At 51.6% G+C, this 19,538-nt stretch overlaps 1 protein-coding gene across 4 annotated transcripts in view; it reads right to left on the bottom strand.

Annotated features, from left to right (window-relative positions):
* CERS4 (ceramide synthase 4) overlaps positions 1 to 19,538 on the bottom strand; it is a 53,158-nt gene that overhangs the window by 7,889 nt on the left and 25,731 nt on the right. For 2 of the 4 annotated variants that reach the window (XM_063615921.1, XM_055237518.2), the window contains one exon: positions 3,338 to 3,543. In XM_063615921.1, the coding sequence (XP_063471991.1) occupies positions 3,338 to 3,510 (173 nt within the window). In that variant the 5' untranslated portion in view covers positions 3,511 to 3,543. The remainder of the gene's footprint in view (positions 1 to 3,337; positions 3,544 to 19,538) is intronic. The other 2 variants (XM_055237517.2, XM_055237516.2) reach the window with 1 other exon arrangement.

The following is a 19,538-nucleotide window of genomic DNA, read 5'->3' as shown; positions in this document are numbered from 1 at the left end:
AGTCTCGGAAGGGCAAAGTTACAGGCTCAGAGAGCACAGCTGGCACATGGCAGGGTGTGTAAGACTGAGTTTTTTTGTTTTTTTTTTTTTGAGATAGAGTCTTGCTCTGTTGCCCAGGCTGGAGTGCTGGAGTGCAGTGGCGCGATCTCGGCTCACTGCAAGCTCTGCCTCTCAGGTTTATGCCATTCTCCTGCCTCAGCCTCCCGAGTAGCTGGGACTACAGGCACCCGCCACTACGCCCGGCCAATTTTTTGTATTTTTTAGTCGAGACGGAGTTTCACTGTGTTAGCCAGGATGGTCTCGATCTCCTGACCTCCTGATCTGCCCACTTCGGCCTCCCAGAGTGCTGGGATTACAGGCGTGAGCCACCGCGCCCGGCCTAAGACTTGGAGTCTTTCTTCTCCATCTGATCAGAGGGTTCGGAGGCCCAGAGTTAGAAAGGCTCGTGGGGCAGGACTCGATTTTCCACTTATTCCTGGCCTCATCCCCTGGGGCCCTGGAGGGGGTAGCCTGGCTGCTGCGTTAGACCAAACATAGGAAAGGCAGCTGGTTCACGCCTGTTATCCCAGCACTTTGGGAGGCTGAGGTGGGCGGATCACGTGAGGTCAGAAGTTTGAGACCAGCCTGACCAATATGGTGAAACCCTGTCTCTACTAAAAATACAAAATCAGGCCGGGCGCGGTGGCTCACGCTTGTAATCCCAGCACTTTGGGAGGCTGAGGAGGGCGAATCACGAGGTCAGGAGATCGAGACCACGGTGAAACCCCGTCTCTACTAAAAATACAAAAAAAATTAGCAGGGCGTGGTGGCGGGCACCTGTAGTCCCAGCTACTCGGAGAGGCTGAGGCAGGAGAATGGCGTGAACCCGGGAGGCGGAGCTTGCAGTGAGCCGACATTGCGCCACTGCACTCCAGCCTGGGCGACAGAGCCAGACTCCGTCTCAAAATAAAAATAAAAAAAATAAAAATACAAAATCATCTGGGTGTGGTGGTGCGCACCTGTAATCCCAGCTACTCAGGAGGCTGAGGCAGAAGAATTGCTTGAACCTGGAGGTGGAGGTTGCAGTGAGCCAGGATTGCATCACTGCACTCCAGCCTGGGCGACAGAGTGAGACTCCGTCTCAAGAAAAAAAAAAAAAGCAGCTGTACCTTTGATTTGTCTGCAGGGTGAGGGAGGGTGTGCAGTCCAACTCTTGGGATACCCAGGTACCTTTGCCCAATCCCAAACCAGGGACAAGAGTCTCTTCACTGCCTGTCTCACTGTGGCCTGGGTCCTGGTCTGACCCCCTGCCAGTCTAGGGGCTCCCCATGGGCAGGGGCAGGGGCTCTTCCCGCTCCAAGCCCCTCCTCCCAGCATCCCCCATTCCCGGGTAGAGACTTGGAGTTCAGGGACCCTGGTCAATCACCACATTGCCCACAAGAGGGCGCGCCAACACCACAAGTGGGGACCGAATTTTATATCCACCATCCCTCCCAACATCATCCCTCATTTGGGGAAAGGCTCAGAGCTACCTAGCAAGGAACTCACTGCAGACTAAATCATGATGCTAAGAGAATAAGCGCTTACTATCTGCTAAGCATGGGGCCAAGTCCATGTGATACAATGGCTCGCCTAACCCTAACTCAGTCCTTAGTGTTCTAATGGGTAAACTGAGGCTCAGAGGGTCAGAGACATGCCCAAGGTGACACTGTGAGCAGGCGAAAGACCTCAAATTTGAACTCAGGATTCTGGTTTTTGTTTTTAAGAGGCAGGGTCTCCTTTTGGAAGTGGAGGGCGGGAGGATCACTTGAACTCAGGAGTTCAAGACCAGCCTGGGCAACATGGTGAGACCTTGTCTCTACTAAAAATACAAAATTTAGCTGGGTTGTGGTGTCACTTGCCTGTAATCCCAGCACTCTGGGAGGCCAAGGCGGGTGGATCACCTGATGTCAGGAGTTCGAGACCAGCCTGGCCAACATGGCAAAACCCCGTTTCTATTAAAAATACAAAAATTAGTCAGGTGTGGTGGCACATGCCTGTAATCCCAGTTACTTGTGAGGCTGAGGTAGGAGAATCGCTTGAACTTGGGAGGCAGAGGTTGCAGTGAACTGAGATCGTGCCACTGCACTCCAGCCAAGGTGACAGCAAGACTCCTCTGTCTCAAAAAAAAGTTAGCCAGTTGTGGTGGCATGCCTGTAGTCCCAGCTACTGGTGGGGCTGAGGCTTTTGTTCTTTTTTTTTTTTTTTTTTTGAGATGGAGTTTTGCTCGTCACCCAGGCTGGAGTGCAGTGGCATGATCTCGGCTCACTGCAACCTCTGTCTCCTGGGTTCAAGCAATTCTCCTGCCTCAGCCTTCTGAGTAGCTGGGACTACATGCATGTGCCACCACATCTAACTAATTTTTTGTACTTTTAGTAGAGACAGGGTTTCACCATGTTGGTTGGGCTGGTCTTGAACAACTGACCTCATGATCCACCCACCTCGGCCTCCCAAAGTGCTGGGATTACAGGCGTGAGCCACTGCACCCAGCCTAATTTTTGTATTTTTTTTAATAGAGACGAGGTTTCACCATGTTGTGCAGTCTGATCTCGAACTCCTGGACTCAAGCGATCCACCCACCTCAGCCTCCCAAATTGCTGACATTACAGGCATCAGCTACCACGCCTGGCCTAGATTCAAAATTTTTTTTTTTTTTTAAAGGGCTAAAACCCCTGCATTTGAAACTGGAAAATCCTCCACCCACCCCACTGTCCTTCAAAGAGGCCCTGGGATGCCTTTGGGATGGGATAACACACCAGCTCACATTTGTCTTTTGTGTTTTTGTTTTTTTTTTTTTGGATGGAGTCCTGCTCTGTTGCCCAGGCTAGAGTGCAGTGGCACGATCTTGGCTCACTGCAACCTCCACTTCCCAGGTTCAGGTGATTCGCCTGCCTCAGCCTCCCGAGTAGTTGGGATTACAGGTGTGCGCCTGGCTAATTTTTGTATTTTTAGCAGAGATAGAGTTTCACCATGTTGACCAGGCTGGTCTCGAACTCCTGACCTCAAGTGATCCACCTGCCTCAGCCTCTCAAAGTGCTGGGATTACAGGCGTGAGCCACCGTGCCCGGCCTCCCATCCCTGTTTTATGAAGATGCTGGCATACCCAGCCCTGAGCTGCGGGCGGTGTTCCTATAAACCAGCAAGCAGAGGCCAGAAGTGTGGGTGGTGGCGGCTGGGGGCAGGCTGGAGCCAGGGAAAGTGCTTTGGTGCAAAGCCAGCTTCCACTCGGGACATGCTGCAGTGGCAAATTGCACACAGGGCACGAGCACATACTGGAGCGACTGCGTGGGCAATGAGTCGCGGCAGGGCAGACACTCACCTCTCAAAGGCGAGGCGCATGGCCAGGAGGACCAGCGCCAGGGGCAGGGCTGCCAGCAAGTCCTGGGGGTGGGGGTAGACACGGCCATCCCGGTCTTCCAGCTCTGTCCATGTGACATTGGGTGGTAACCAGAACCTGTCCTGCCAAAACCACTCGTTGAAACTGGACAGCATTCTGTGGACACAGGTTCCAGTTAGCTGGGAGGTCTGCAAGCAGAATGGGTGGGGCAAGTGGGGCCTGAGAGGCTGGAGCCTCAGAACTCCTACTTGGGCCCCTATCAGCGCAGCTGACAACCAGGAGGCGGGACTGGAAGATTGAACTCCCCTTGCCTAGGACTTTGGAACTGTCCTCTGGCCCCAGAAGAGCCACCACTTCATTCTCATCACTCCCACTCCATTGCCTGGTCAGTGTTAAAGGCAGAGTTGGGCTGTGTGTCCTCAGGCAAATGACTTGACCTCTCTGAACCTCAAGTTCATCTGTAAAACAGATTAGTAGGCCGGGTGCAGTTGCTCACGCCTGTAATCCCAGCACTTTGGGAGGCCAAGGTGGGTGGATCATGAGGCCAGGAGTTCAAGACCAGCCCGACCAACGTGGTGAAACCCTGTCTCTACTAAAAATACAAAAATGAGCCAGGCATGGTGGCACATGCCTGTAATCCCAGCTACTCAGGAGGCTGAGGCAGGAGAATCACTTGAACCTGGGAGGCGGAGGTTGCAGTGAGCTGAGATCGTGCCACTGCACTCCAGCCTGGGTGACAGAGCAAGACTCCATCTCAAAAACAAAACAAAAAAACAGACAGTAATACCCAGGATTCTCAACCTAAAATGCTTGGCCTACTGCTCTTTAACAAGAGTAATAACACAGCCCAAAATGGTAGTTATCACTCTGCACTTAACTGATGCCAAGATGGTAGCCAGAAGTCAAGGGAATGGCTGCTTGGGGTCAGAAACTTGAGTCGTGGTCAGGCACCATGGCTCATGCCGGTAATCCCAACACTGTGGGAGGCTGAGGTGGGCAGATCACTTCAGGTCAGGAGTTTGAGACCAGCCTGGCCAACGTGGCAAAACTCCATCTTTACTAAAAATACAAAAATTAACCGGGCATGGTGGCAGGCGCCTATAATCCCAGCTACTCAGGAGGCTGAGGCAGGAGAATCGCTTGAACCCGGGAGGAGTAGTTTGCAGTGAGCCGAGATCATGCCACTGCACTCCAGCTTGGGCAATACAGAAAAACTGTCTCAAAAAAAAACTTGAGTCCTCAAATGTCCAGGAAGGTTTCTTTCCACTGCAGGAAGCTGCCTCTGAAGCAGCCCCCAAAGATGAAGGATTTAAAGAAATCCAGAGGCCGGGCGCAGTGGCTCACTGCCTGTAATCCCAGCACTTTGGGAGGCCAAGGCAGGTGGATCACGAGGTCAGGAATTCAAGACCAGCCTGGCCAACATGGTGAAACCCTGTCTCTACTAAATACAAAAATGAGCCAGGCATGGTGGCATGTGCCTGTAATCCCAGCTACTCGGGAGGCTGAGGCAGAGAATTGCTTGAACCCAGGAGGCGGAGGTTGCAGTGAGCAGAGATCACGCCACTGCACTCCAGCCTGGGTGACAGAGCAAGACTCTTGTCTCAAAAAAAAAAAAAAAAAAATCCAGAGTCCCTTTCTTGGCCATCTTTGGAAGGTAGACTCCTCTCTAGGTGAGAATTTCAGGAGTCTCTCTTGCTATCCCAGAGCCCACAAAGTGAGAGGGTAAGAGAGCCTACTGCATAACTGAGCTTGCCGGATAATGGAGTGGCGGTTGAGGTGGGGCAGCTCCGGCCAGCATGTCCCAGCCTGCTTGAGGAGGCCAAACAGCTGCTCCCTTCCCTGAGATCTTGAGCCAAGGGTCCAGCCTACCACAGTGGTTCCCACTCAGAAAGTTTGTTTGTTCATTCATTTGACTGTCCACCCATCCCCCTGTCCATCTATCTACCTATCCATCCCTCTGTCCACCCACCCATCATCCATCCACCCATCCAAACATCTGCCCACCCACCCATTATCCATCTGTTAATCCATCAAAACATCTGTCCATCCACCCATTATCCATCATCTACCCATCCATCTACCCATCATCCATCTGTCCACCCACCCATCATCCATCCACCCATCATCCATCTGTTCGTCCATCAAAACATCTGTCCATCTGCCCATTATTCATCATCCACCTATCCACTCATCCATCTACCCATCATCCATCCATCCACCCATCCAAACATCTGTCCATCCACCCATCCATATGTTCGTCCATCAAAACATCTGTCCATCCATCTACTCATCCATCCACCTGTCCACCCATCCAAACATCTGTCCACCCATCTACTCATCATCCATCCACCTGTCCACCCATCCAAACATCTGTCCACCCACCGTCCATCTACCCATCATTCATCCATCCCTCTGTCCACCCATCCAAAGATCTGTCCACCCACCCATCATCCATCCACCCATCCAAAGATCTGTCCACCCATCCATCATCCATCCACACATCTCCACTGATCCAAAAATCTGTCCATCTACCCATCATCCATCTATCATCCATCCATCATCCATCTATCTGTCCACCCATCTAAACATCTGTCTGTCCACTCATCATCCATCACTCACCTGTGTGTCCTTCCACCCACTCATCCTTCTGTCCATCTATTTTTCCATCTATCCATTTCCCCCTTCCATCCATCCATTTATCCATTTGTCCTTGCATCTATCCGTCTGTCTGTCCGTCCATCCATCCATCCAGGCAAGAGATGTTCTCCAATTGACTTGTACGTGTCAGGTCAGGGCTGGGCCTTGGCAACACAGCAGGGGAATAAAGCCAACACATTCCTGCCCAGCTCACAGACCAACAGAGAAGGCAGCCAATAAACAAGTAAACAGATTCATAAATGAATGCGATGCCAAAGTGTAACAGGCCGGGTAGAAAACAGAGTGGTGTGATTTTAAATGTGATCAAGGAGAGGCTCTCTAAGGGGGTGCCATCTGAGCTGGGACTTAAAGATGAGGAGGTCAGGCCAGGTGCGGTGGCTCATGCCTGTAATCCCAACACTTTGGGAGGCTGAAGCGGGTGGATCACCTGAGGTCAGGAGTTCAAGACCAGCCTGGTCCACATGGTGAAACCTCATCTCTACTAAAAATACAAAAATCAGCCAGGTGTGGTGGCACATGCCTGTAACCCCAGCTACTTGGGAGGCTGAGGCAGGAGAATCACTTGAACCTGGGAGGCAGAAGTTGCAATGAGTCGAGATCATGCCACTGCACTCCAGACTGGGTGACAGAGCGAGACTCCATCTTAAAAAAAAAAAAAAAAAAAAAAAAAAAAGATGCGGAGGTCAGGCCAGGCGCAGTGGCTCATGCCTGTAATCCCAACACTTTGGGAGGCTGAGGCAGGTCGATCACTTGAGCTCAGGAGTTCAAGACCAGCCTGGGCAACATAGCAAGACCCTGTCTCTACAAAAAATTCAAAAAGTAGTCAGGTGTGGTGGCACGTATCTGTAGTTCTAGCTATTCAGGAAGCTGAGGTGGGAGTACGACTTGAGCCCAGGAGTTCAAGACTGCAGGGAGCTATGATCACACCACTGTACTCCAGCCTGGGGGACAGAGCAAGACCCTATGTTTGAGAAAAAAAAAGATGAGAAGGTTGTGGGTTTGCACACAAGAAGGTGGGGCTGGGGGAGGGGCTTTCTAGACAGGCAGCAGGTGCAAGGGCTCTGAGGCAGGACCATGCCTGGGATGTTGGAGGAACAGTGACGAGGTCCGTGTGGCTGGTGCAGAGTGAACAAGGGGGAGAGAGGGAAGAGGGGAGGGCAGGGAGGCGATGAGGGGCAGCATAGAGCCTGCAAGGCATGGGGGCCACAGGGAAAAATCTGGATTATTTCCCCCAACATTTTGAGATGGAGTCTCACTCTGCCGCCCAGCCTGGAGTGCAGTGGCGTGATCTTAGCTCACTAAAACCTCCACCTTGCAGGTTCAAGCAATTCTCATGCCTCAGCCTACCGAGTAGCTGGGATTACAGGTGTGTGCCACCATACCTGGCTAATTTTTGTATTTTTAGTAGAGATGGGGTTTTGTTATGTTGGCCAAGCTGGTCTCAAACTCCTGACCTCAAGTGATCTGCCCTGCCCACCTCAGCCTCCCAAAGTGCTGGGATTATAGGCATGAGCCACCGCACCCAGCCTTCCCCCAACATTTTATAATAAACATTTCAAACCTACAGAAAAGTTGAAAGAATTTTACAGTGAATACCTGTATTCCCACCACTAGATTCTCCCCTTTGCATTCCATTCTGTTTATTCCATCACCCATCTGCCTCTGCATCTGCCCATCCATCCCTCCATCCACCATCAGTTTATCTGGTTGTTCCTGATGCATTTCAAAGTAGGCAGCTGACCTCAGGCCACATCGCCCCTACACATGTCAGCACACAGATCATTAACTAGGGTTCAATATTTGCTTATGGGTTTTTCCTTTCAAGGTAGTATTTACCCAAGTGAAATGCAGACTTTTTGTTTTTTTACACAGGGTCTCTCTCTGTCACCCAGGCTGGAGCGCAGAGATCATGGCTCCCTGAAGCCTTGACCTCCAGGACTCGGGTGGTCTTTTCATGTCAGCCCCTGCAGAGCCAGGACCACAGGCACACACCACCATGACTGGCTAATTTTTTAAATTTTTGCGTAGAGAGAGGTTCTCCCTATGTTATCCAGGCTGGTCTCAAACTCCTGGCTCAAGTGATCCTCCCGCCTTGGCCTCCCGAAGTGTTGGGATTACAGGCATGAGCCACGGCACCTGGCCTGCACACATCTTTAAGGGCATAGTCACTGAGTTTGGACAAAACTATGTACCTGGCTAATCCAGTCTCCTATCACAAATATTTCCTCTAGAAACTTCCCTCATACCTCTTCCCAGTCAACCTCCACCCCTGTCTTGTCATCCAAAGGTAACAACCATTCCAGTTGTTTTTGTTTCTTTAGACAGGGTCTCACTCTGTGGCCCAGGCTGGAGTGCAGTGGTGCAATCATAGCTCACTGCAGACTTGACCTCCTGGGCTCAAGCGATCCTCCTCACTCAGCCTCCCAAATTGCTGGGATTATAGGCGTGAGCCACCTTGTCCTGCCCTCCACCACCTTTTTTATTTTTTTTGTCATCATAGCTTAGTTTTGTCAGTTCTTCATGATAACCTTGCCATGTTACAAAATAAAAATAGGCCAGGCATGGTGGCTCAAGTCTGTAATCCCAGCAGTTTGGGAGGCCAAGGTGGGTGGATCACTTGAGATCAGGAGTTTGAGTCCAGCCTGGCCAACACGGTGAAACCCCGTTTCTACTAAAAATACAAAAATTAGCTGGGCATGGTGGCGGGTACCTGTAATCTCAGCTACTCAGGAGGCTGAGGCAGGAGAATTGCTTGAACCCGGGAGGCGGAGGCTGCAGTGAGCCAAGATCGTGCCACTGCACTCCAGCCTGGGTGACAAAGCGAGACTCCATCTCAAAAATAAATAAAATAAATAAAAATAAATAAAAATACCATAACCCCAGTGTTTAGGAGGCTGAGGCAGGAGGATTGCTTGAGCCCAGGGGTTTGAGACCAGTCTGGACAACATAGCGAAACTCTGTCTCTACACAAAATACAAAAATTAGCCGGGCATGGTGGCATGTGGCCGTAATCCCAGCTACTCGTGAGGCAGAAACAGGAGGATTCCTTAAGCCCAGGAGCTCGGGGCTGCAATGAGCTGTGATCATGCCACCGCACTCCAGCCTAAATGACAGAGTGATACCTGCCTCCAAAAACAGAGTAAATAAAAAATAAAAATATAAATAAAATAAAAAATAGACCTGGGTGCAGTGGGTCATGCCTGTAATTCCAGCACTTTGGGAGACTGAGGCAGGAGAATTGCTTGAAGCCAAGAGTTTTGTTTTTTTTTTTTTTTGAGACAGAGTCTCGCCCTGTCACCCAGGCTGGAGTGCAGTGGTGCGATCTCGGCTCACTTCAAGCTCTGCCTCCCGGGTTCACGCCATTCTCCTGCCTCAGCCTCCCAAGTAGCTGGGACTACAGGTGCCCGCCAACACACCCGTCTTATTTTTTGTATTTTTAGTAGAGACGGGGTTTCACCGTGTTAGCCAGGAAGGTCTTGATCTCCTGACCTCAGGTGATCCGCCCGCCTCGGCCTCCCAAAGTGCTGGGATTACAGGCGTGAGCCACTGCGCCCAGCCAAAGCCAAGAGTTCAAGACCAGCCTAGGGGGCAGCTGGGCGTGGCGGCTTACCCCTGTAATCCCAGCACTTTGGGAGGCCGAGGTGGGCAAACTGCTTTCCAGGGTGAGACTGCACCATTTTACACTCCCACCAGGGGAATGTGGCGGTTCCGTTGCCCTTGGTTCTATTCTGAATAATGCACGGATCCTCAGAGTATTGATTGCCATGCAGGGCGTAGCATTTTAGAGGCCAGAAGAGGGTGCTCTGGCATGTCCAGTTGAGATGAGGTAGAGATAAGGGGATAGATTCCAGAGACATTTAGAGGTGGGGCCCCCCAAGAGCCAAATGCTTTCCAAAGTGGAGCCAGAGAAGAGAAGGGTTGGGAGAGGAAATTGGCAAGAGATTGGTCAAAGGATATGAAATTTCAGTTAGCAGGAGTAGTAAGTCCTAGAGATCTGTACGTCATGATGATTTTAGTTAATAATATAGTATATACTGGAAAATTGCTAAGAGACTATATTTTCTGTGGGGAGGCAACCTCACTCTGTCATCCAGGCTGGAATGCAGCGGTGCAATCATAGCTCATTGCAGCCTCGATCTCCTGGGCTCAAGCCATCTTCCTGCCTCAGCCTCCTGAGTAGCTGGGACTATCCGCTCCAGCCACCACACCCAGCCATTTCCTGCCTTTTCTGGCTTTAGAGGCTGCCTGCATCCTCCGGCTCCTGATCCCTTTCTCCATCTTGAGAGCCAGCAGTGGCTAGTTGGGTCTTTCTCCCACCTCGTCATTCTGACAATGTCTCTCCTGCCTCCGTCTTCTTCATTTTAAGACCCTTGTGATGACACTGGGTTCACCCAGATGATCTCCCATCTCAAGCTCAGCTGATAACAACCTTAATTCCATCTTCAGCCTCACCCCACTTGGCCACTGAAGCTGTCAGCCTTCCAGTCTGAAGAACTGGATAAACCAGAATGGGTGAGTTCATTTCAGGACGGGAGTCAGGATAAGTGTCAGACAACACAAATTGTGGGTGCGGGGGTGGGCAGCTAAAATGTTCCTGTGGGCATGTGGAGGAGGCAGGAGCTACTCAGGTTTGGGGCACAGGCTTGGGGTGGGTGGGGCCTGGGTAGGACTTGTCAGTGAGTGGCTGCTGTTGAAATCCATGAAGATGGATGGAATCCTCTATCTATCAGCAAGGGGTCAACAAGACCCTGTTTTGGGGAAAAAAAAAAAAAAAAAGGAAGAGAGTGCACATGAAGGGGCAGGCTGAGTACCATGCTATGGGGCACCTGACATTTAGGCATCAGTGAAGTATTAGGAGCTGCTGCTAGCATTGGATACTCTGGTTGGGGAGGGGCACTAGAAGTCAGTAACCCAACAAGCAGTCAAGGGTGTGGGATAGCAGCTAGTCTAGACCTACAACGAGGCCCAGGCATCCCAGACAGAGTAGACACATGAACAGCTGGGTGGATGTGGGGACTTCAGCCCAGGTGGTTGATTTCTCAAGAAAAAGAAACCATCTTCACTAGCAGACAAGGTTGGCTTGATCCCGTGTGCCCATGGGGGCTCAAGGACACATGGCCAGCTTGGCATTCTTGGTCCCAACTGTACTCAGCCTCACAGCCAGAGCCATGACCACTGCAGGGTATCTGCAATCCCTTAGAGACAGGGTCTCACTTTGTCACCCAGACTGGAGTGCAGTGGCCTGATCATAGCTCACTGCAGCCTCAAACTCCTGGGTTCAAGCCATCCTCCCACCTCAGCCTTCTGAGTCACTGGTGCAGCCTTCTCAGAGACCCTGCTACCTTTCTGACAGACACCCAGGTGCAGATGGAAGGGGGCTAGGTGTCCCAGGAAGGCCCAGGCATCCAGACCCCCAGCTCCATGTTTTCCCCTCACCCAAGGGTCTTGGATGCATCCTTGCACACCTTGGTACATTCAAGTCATGATGAGTGTAGGGGATGAAGGAGAACCACAGGAGCAATGGCTTCTCACAATCTCAAGCCTTGCCGCTGCTGATATGCCCAGCTTCAATGCCCACCAGTTTACTGGCTGATACTCTGCTCCCACCAGACCATATAGTTTCACACATCCTAGCCTTTACAAATACTGGCCTCTGCCTAGAATACTCATTTAGTATTTGGGTGCTGAAGACACAAAATGGTGGGGGAAAACAAGCAACATCTCTGCCCCTAAAGGGCTTAAACGCTTTCTCTGTTTGGCAAACTCCTATGCATCCTTCAACCCAGTTCAGTTGTCACCTCCTCCTGAAAGCAGCCCGACTGCCCTGCTTTGGATCCTGTTAAAGCACCCTCCTGCAAACCCTGTCTTACTGTGATGTCAGGAGCTGGCCAGTGTTTTTGCAGGGAGGGTTGGAGAAGGAAGCATAACCAGTTCTAAACTCTACTCTCCTCTGCTGAATCATGCCCATTCCTTCCTGAGTGGAACAGAAAGGGGAACAGATGCACTTTCTAAACCAGGGAGCTCTCCAAGGAGGCTTCAGACTGATATGCCCTGATTGCAGAGGTCTGGCCCCAGAGGTCCTACTCTCTCACTAACCTCACCAACCTGTCTCTGTCTGTTCCCTTCCCTCTTCTCCCTCTTAAAGCATAAATAAAAGATGCTGTGGTTTGAGAAAAGAACAGGGTCTGGAGCCCAGCAGACTGGCTGGAGTCCTAGCTGCAATGCTTCAAATCCCTGGGAACCTCAATTTCGTCACCTGTTGGTGGGACAGGGGCCCTCCCTGAAGGGTGGTTAAGCAGCTCAGAGACCTTGCACCTGGGGCATTGAGGCAGCGTCTGGCATACGGGAGGGGCTTAGGCATGGCTGTAACCAGGCACCTCAGGCCAGCAAGGCTCAACTTCTCTTCCTGAGGGAAGGGAGGAAATGAGGCTGAGGGGTATGTTCCTCAATTTCTAGCTTTTCTCTTTTGGATCCAGTTCTTCTGTTTGTTCCCTGTCATCCTCTGTCTTCCTGGGCCTCAGTTGTCCCATCTGAAAAATGGGTACAGCTAGATTTCCTCCTTGTTCTACCAGTCTATTGTGAGGCTCAGGGCAGGCGGGCAGTTTATAAACACTCCATGCTGATATCACTATGGATCTGATTACTGATTCCTGCCTCACCTGTTTACCAGCCACGGAACGTGGCCTATCTGTGCCTCAGTTTCATCTGTAAAATGGAACAAACAATAGCCCCTCTTCCACATGGAGTGGTTAGGAATGGCACTTGAGGTGGAGTGAGCACCTAGTAAAATTTAGAGGACTGAGTGCAGTGGCTCACACCCAGCACTTTGAGAGGCCGAAGTGGGAGGATTGCTTAAGATCAGGAGTTCGAGACCAGCCAGGGCAACATAGTGAGATTTAAAAAATTTAAAAATTAGGTGGGCATAGTGATGCACACCTGTAATCCCAGCTACTCAGGAGGCTGAGGTGAGAGGACTGGTTGAGGCCAGGAGTTTGAGGCTGCAGTGAGCTGTGATTACACAACTGCACTCCAGCCTGGGTGACAGGGCAGATCCTGTTTCAGGAAAAAAAAACTTAGAGACTGTGATGGTTACTAGTAGACAGGAGGCGGGGGCAGGATGGGGAGTGGTCTGGAAAGAAGGGGTGCTGGCCTATGGAGGCTGCTAGATGGTTCTTCCAAGCCCTTAGGATGGTTTCCAGCATCTGAGGTGCCTAAGGCTGCTGGAAGCTTTCCTCGCCTCTGCCACCTTCCCTTAAAGCTGCAGCTGATGTGTTTGGGCTGGGCTGGACAACAGCAACTTCAGGGTCATCTGCAGAGCCACCGTGTGGGTGGCAGGGCCAGTGTGACCAGCCCGAGTCTCTCTTCTCCCCTCACCCCACCCGCCCCCAAGCCTGGCTGCTGTTTGAAGCCTCCCTGGCCCCACTCCCAGCTCGGCCCCTGCCACCTGGGAACCAAACTGATAATCCTTCTTAGTGGCTAAAAATAGCCCCGGATTGGGGGAAAGAGAGAGAATGGGGCTTTGTACTGACACAGGAGGTGGGTTGGGGGGGATGAGCAGAGGATCCCTGCCCCCCTCCAGGGGTCTGAGTGAGAAGGGCTGGTCCCCACGGCTTCCCTGAACCCCCAAGGACTCTGGCACTGCTCAGCAGATCAGAGCTATGCACATAGGTTTGTTTTGTTTTGCTTTCAATCTAGCTGGAAATACAGGACTTGCCCAGGGTTGGGAAAAAGGCAATTAATTCAGACCCCAGATGTCTGGGCCTCCCAGAGATGAAAACACACACACGCACACACTTGCATACATTGACTCACTCACCCGCCCCTGCAGCCTGGCCTGCTGCCTGGGGTCACCTGATTCCTGTAGCCAGAGGCTCAGGCGGGAGCATGTGACGTGCTGGAAGGAAGAGGGCTGTTTGCAGATAACCACGGCCTGCCTCGGCACTGGGTCCTGGCTGTCCCTTCCAGATGGACCTGTCTCTTCCATTCTGAGGCTCTCTGAGCAGGGGTCCCACAGGGTGCTAGTGACCAGAGATGCTGCCAGTTGAGGTACCACTCCCCGCAAAGACCCCAAGGTGGACCCCAAGTCCAGGGTTCTGCCTTACTTGAGCCCCTTATTTCTGGACACATTCCTGCCCTCTACATTCTGGCCCTGCTGCCTCCCCACCTCTGCATCTCCAGCTTAATCCATAGCAACTGCTGCTTGCTGGGCTTCCAACTCACCAAGCTCACTTGTACCATGTTTGCACCCCAGTCACATACATGTCTGACTGTGTCATCATTTTTATTTCAGCTCAAATGTCACCTCTTCCAAGAAGCCTTCTCAGACTACCACCAAAGAGACCACAATATTATTTTGTCTCCTGATCCTGTGTAGTTCCTTCAACCCTCTTGTCTCAGTTGATCTGTTTCATTGGGGTGTCTTCTTCACCCCAAGGCATAAGTTTCATGAAAGCAAAGAATGTTGTTTGAGTCACTGCTGTATCCTCAGAGCCTCAGACAGGGCTGGACACATTAGATGCCACATAAATGTTTGCTACATGGATGAATGAGAATAGACAGATGGACAGGTGGGCAGGTGCAAGGATGTTAGCTCAGGTAGTCAGACTCTCTAGAAAAATAACCCACCCTTAACAGGCATGGTTGGCTTGATCTCCATAAACATTCCTATAAAGGAAACGGTCGGGCACGGTGGCTCACGCCTGTAATCCCAGCACTTTGGGAGGCCGAGGCGGGCGGATCATGAGGTCAGGAGATCGAGACCATCCTGGTTAACACGGTGAAACCCTGTCTCTACTAAAAATACACAAAATTAGCCGGGCGCAGTGGCGGGCGCCTGTAGTCCCAGCTACTCGGGGGGCTGAGGCAGGAGAATGGCGTGAACCCGGGAGGCGGAGCTTGCAGTGAGACGAGATTGCGCCACTGCACTCCGGGCTGGGCGAAAGAGCGAGACCCCGTCTCAAAAAAATAAAAAAATAAAAAATAAAGGAAACGTGGGAACTGGGAAGCCCAAGGCTCAAAGCAAGAAGTGACTGGAGACAGGTCACAGGTCACTCAGTCAGCAAGGGGGAGAGTCAAGGCTAGAAGCTCCCTTGGGTGAGGAGGGGGCTGCTCTGCTCCCACAGTGGGCTCAGGGTTCACAGGACCCTGTGGAGGCCTCCCCACGCCTACCTCTGCTGATTAAAGTTTCCCCAAAAAGCAAGCTCCTCCTTCTACTTGCCCTCTAAGCTTTCAGGGTACTAGAAACTAATCATGCAATTTTTTTTTTTTTTGAGACGGAGTTTCACTTTTGTTGCCCAGGTGGAGTACAGTGGTGCAATCTCGGCTCACTGCAACCACTGCCTCCCAGGTTCAAGCGATTCTTTTGCCTCAGCCACCCGAATAACTAGGATTACAAGCGTTTGCCATCACACCTGGGTAATTTTTATATTTTTAGTAGAGACAGAGTTTCACCATGCTGGCCAGGCTGGTTTTGAACTCCTGACCTCAGGTGATCCACCTGCCTCAGCCTCCCAAAGTGCTGGGATTACAAGTGTGAGCCACCACACTTGGCCACGATTTTTCTTTCTTAAGGAGATGGGTTCTCGTTCTGTTGCTCAGACTGGAGTGCAGTGGCACCATCGCAGCTCACTGCAGCCTTGAACTCTTGGACTTAAGTGATCCTCCCGCCTCAGCCTTCCAAGCAGCTGGGACTACAGGAGCATGCCACCACACCCAGCTAATTTTTGTTATTTTTTGTAGAGATAGGGTCTTGGTATGTTGCCCAGGCTGGGCTTGCACTCCTGGTCTTGAGCCATTCTCCCACTATGACTTCCCAAAGTGCTAGGATTACTGACACAAGCCACCACACCCAGGCTCAGCGTGCAATTTCTTAATATCTATGCCCCTGGAAGCTCAGGAGCCTCCGTAAGCTGGGCCATGTCCCCTGGGTATCCCCAGCCTCCTCCCCTATTGCATCTTCTTGGAACCATTCCCTGGCAACCACCTCTCCTGTCAGCCCCCTCAAAACCTGCAACCAATACTGGACCATGAGGATCCCCCAGCAGGTGCCCACCCAACTCTGGCCTGGTGCTGGCTGCGGGAAGGAAGTAAAGAGGGGCCTCCACCTCCTTACCCTTCTGGAATCATCTCTGTCTTCCGCAGCTCTATTCAAGCTCTGGTTACCTCCGCACCCCATGCCCTCCAGATGGTACGATTCCCAAGACCAGCCCCAAGCCTCCAGGCCTCTGCATCAGTGCCCTTTTTCCCACATGCCTCTACCCTCTTCCCTGGGCCAGTTCCCACTTGCCTTTCAAGTCCTGGATCAGATTAAAATCCCTACTCAGGAGGCCTCTCCTGCTCTTCCTATGCTAGGCAGAGCCCCCTCCCCAGCCAATCCCCTCCCTGCCCCTAGGCCTTTCTTCTGAGCCAGCCCTGGCTCCCTGGCGGTTGGAGTACTCAAGTCGGCCTCTAAGTCTCTCCCAGTTAGTGATGGTCAGGCCAGGGTGAGATCTCCAGGGACCCCCAGCATCCCAGAGTAAGTGGGGGAGGTCCGTGAGGGAGGAGAGCGGATCTGGTCTCTGGGGGTTGGAGGGAAAAAATGAGCAGTCCCCAGCCCCAAAGGTGGAGCAGTGGGACAGGGGTGGGGGGGGGGGGATTAGCATCTGATTGTTACTTGCACAGAGACAGGATTAAGTATACACAGGGGAATGTGAGGGGGTCCCACTTGGGCTATTAATGGTAAAAGAATAAAAATAAGGCCGGGAGCAGTGGCTCACGCCTGTAATCCCAGCACTTTGGGAGGCCGAGGCGGGTGGATCACCTGAGGTTGGAAGTTGGAGACCAGCCTGACCAACATGGAGAAACCCCGTCTCTACTAAAAATACAAAATTAGCCGGGCGTGGTGGCGCATGCCTGTAATCCCAGGTACTAGGGAGGCTGAGGCAGGAGAATCACTTGAACCCGGGAGGCAGAGGTTGTGGTGAGCCGAGATCACACCATTGCACTCCAGCCTGGGCAACAAGAGTGAAACTCCGTCTCAAAAAAAAAAAAAAAAAAAAAAAGAATAAAAATAAAAAACAGCATTATGGAGGCATAATCAACAGGCAAGAAGCTGTACGTGTTTAAAGTGTGAGATCCAATACTTTTTTTTTTTTTTTGAGATGGAGTCTCGCTCTGTCGCCCAGGCTGGAGTGCAGTGGCACGATCTCGGCTCACTGCAAGCTCCTTCCGGGTTCATGCCATTCTCCTGCCTCAGCCTCCCGAGTAGCTGGGACTACAGGCGCCTGCCACCACGCCCGGCTAATTTTTTTGTATTTTTAGTAGAGTCGGGGTTTCACCATGTTAGCCAGGATGGTTTCAATCTCCTGACCTTGTGATCCACCCACCTCGGCCTCCCAAAGTGCTGGGATTACAGGCGTGAGCCACTGTGCCCAGCCTGTTTTTTGTTTTGGGATAGGGTCTTGCTCTGTTGCCCAGGCTGGACTACAGTGGCACGATCACAGCTCATTGCAGCCTCAACCCACCTGGGGCTCAGGTGATCCTCCCACCTCAGCCTCCTGAGTAGCTGGAACCACAGACACATGCCACCAGCCTGCCTAATTTTAAAATTCTTTATAGAGAATGGGGGGAGGGTCTCACTATGTTGCCTGGGCTAGTCTCGAACTCCTAGGTTCAAGCAATCCTCCCGCCTCGGCATCCCAAAGTGCTGGGATTATAGGCTTGAGCCACCACACCCAGCCTGAAACTAGAAGTTTTATTTTTCATTTTTTTTTGACAGGGTTTCTCTATGATAGCCAGACTGGTCTCGAACTCCTGACCTCAGGAGATCCACCTCCCTCGGCCTCCCAAAGTGCTGGGATTATAGGCATTAGCCACCATGGCCAGCCTGAACTAGAAGTTTTAAAATAGCAAATGGGGAAAAAAAAGCAAAAAGACGGCTGGGTGCAGTGGCTCACACCTGTAATCCCAGCACATTGAGAGGCCAAGGCAGGTGGATCACCTGAGGTCAGGAGTTTGAGACTAGCCTGACCAACATGGCGAAACCTCGTCTCTATTAGGCCAGGTGCGGTGGCTCACGCCTATAATCCCAGCACTTTGGGAGGCCGAGGGAGGCAGATCACGAGGTCAGGAGATTGAGACCATCCTGGGCAACATGGTGAAACCCTGTTTCTACTAAAAATACAAAAATTAGCCAGGCACGGTGGTGTGTGCCTGTAATCCCAGCTACTCTGGAGGCTGAGGCAGGAGAATCGCTTGAACCTGGGAGGCGGAGGTTGTGGTGAGCCAAGATCGTGCCACTGCAATCCAGTCTGGGCAATAAGAGCGAAACTCTGTCTCAAAAAAAAAAAAAAAAAGAAAGAAAAAGAGAAGAAAGATACAATATGGACAAACTTTGAGGAGGTTATGCTGAATGAAATAAACCAGTCACAAGAGGACAAATCCTGTATGATTCCACTTATACGAGGTCTCTAGAGTAGTCCCATTCTTAGAGACAGAAAGTAGAATGGGGCCGGGGGCGGTGGCTCACGCCTGTAATCCCAGCACTATGAGAGGCCAAGGCAGGTGGATCATCTGAGGTCAGGAGTTCAAGACCAACCTGGCCAACAAGGTGAAACCCCATCTTTACTAAAACTACAAAAAATTAGCTGGGCATAGTGGTGCGTGCCTGTAATCCTAGCTACTTGAGAGGCTGAGGTAGGAGAATTGCTTGAACCTGGGAAGCAGAAGTTGCAGTGAGTTTAGATCAAGCCACTGCACTCCTGCCTGGGGGATAGAGCAAGACTCTGTCTCCGAAAAAAAAAAAAAAAATAGAATGGTGGGTGCCAGGGGAAAGGGAAATGGGGAGTTAAAGTTGAATGGGTAAAGTACAGAGTTTCAGTTTTGGAAAACAAAAAGGTTCTGGAAGCTGGGGGCTGTGGCTCATGCCTGCGGTCCAGCTACTCAGGAGGACTGCATGAGCCCAGGAGTTGGAGGCTGCAGTGAGCTATGATTGCACTACTGTACTCCAGCCTTGGAGACAGAGGGAGACTCTTACTTATTTATATTTTTTTTGAGATGGAGTCTCTCTCTGTTGTCCAGGCTGGAGTGCAGTGGCACCATCTCGGCTCACTGCACGCTCCGCCTCCTGGATTCACACCATTCTCCTGCCTCAGCCTCCCGAGTAGCTGGGACTACAGGCACCCGCCACCACGCCCAGCTAATTTTTTGTATTTTTAGTAGAGACAAGGTTTCACCGTGTTAGCCAGGATGGTCTCGATCTCCTGACCTTGTGATCCACCCGCCTCGGCCTCCCAAAGTGCTGGAATTACAGGCATGAGCCAATGCACCCGGCCGACTCTCTTATTTTGAGACAAGGTCTCTGTTGCCCAGGCTGGAGTGCAGTGGTGCTATCTAACTGCAACCTTCACCACCCAGGCTCAAGTGGTCCTCCCACTTCAGCCTCCTGAGCAGCTGGGACTACAGGTGTGTGCCACCATGCCCAGCTAATTTTTGTGTTTTTGTTTGTTTGTAGAGACAGGGTTTCGCCATGTCACCCAGGCTGGTCTCA

Source organism: Symphalangus syndactylus, chromosome 13, assembly GCF_028878055.3.
Source record: "Symphalangus syndactylus isolate Jambi chromosome 13, NHGRI_mSymSyn1-v2.1_pri, whole genome shotgun sequence".
NCBI classification, from domain to species: Eukaryota; Metazoa; Chordata; class Mammalia; order Primates; family Hylobatidae; genus Symphalangus; species Symphalangus syndactylus.
The sequence above is the reverse complement of the archived record's forward strand: the minus strand, read 5'-3'. Positions and strand labels throughout refer to the sequence as shown.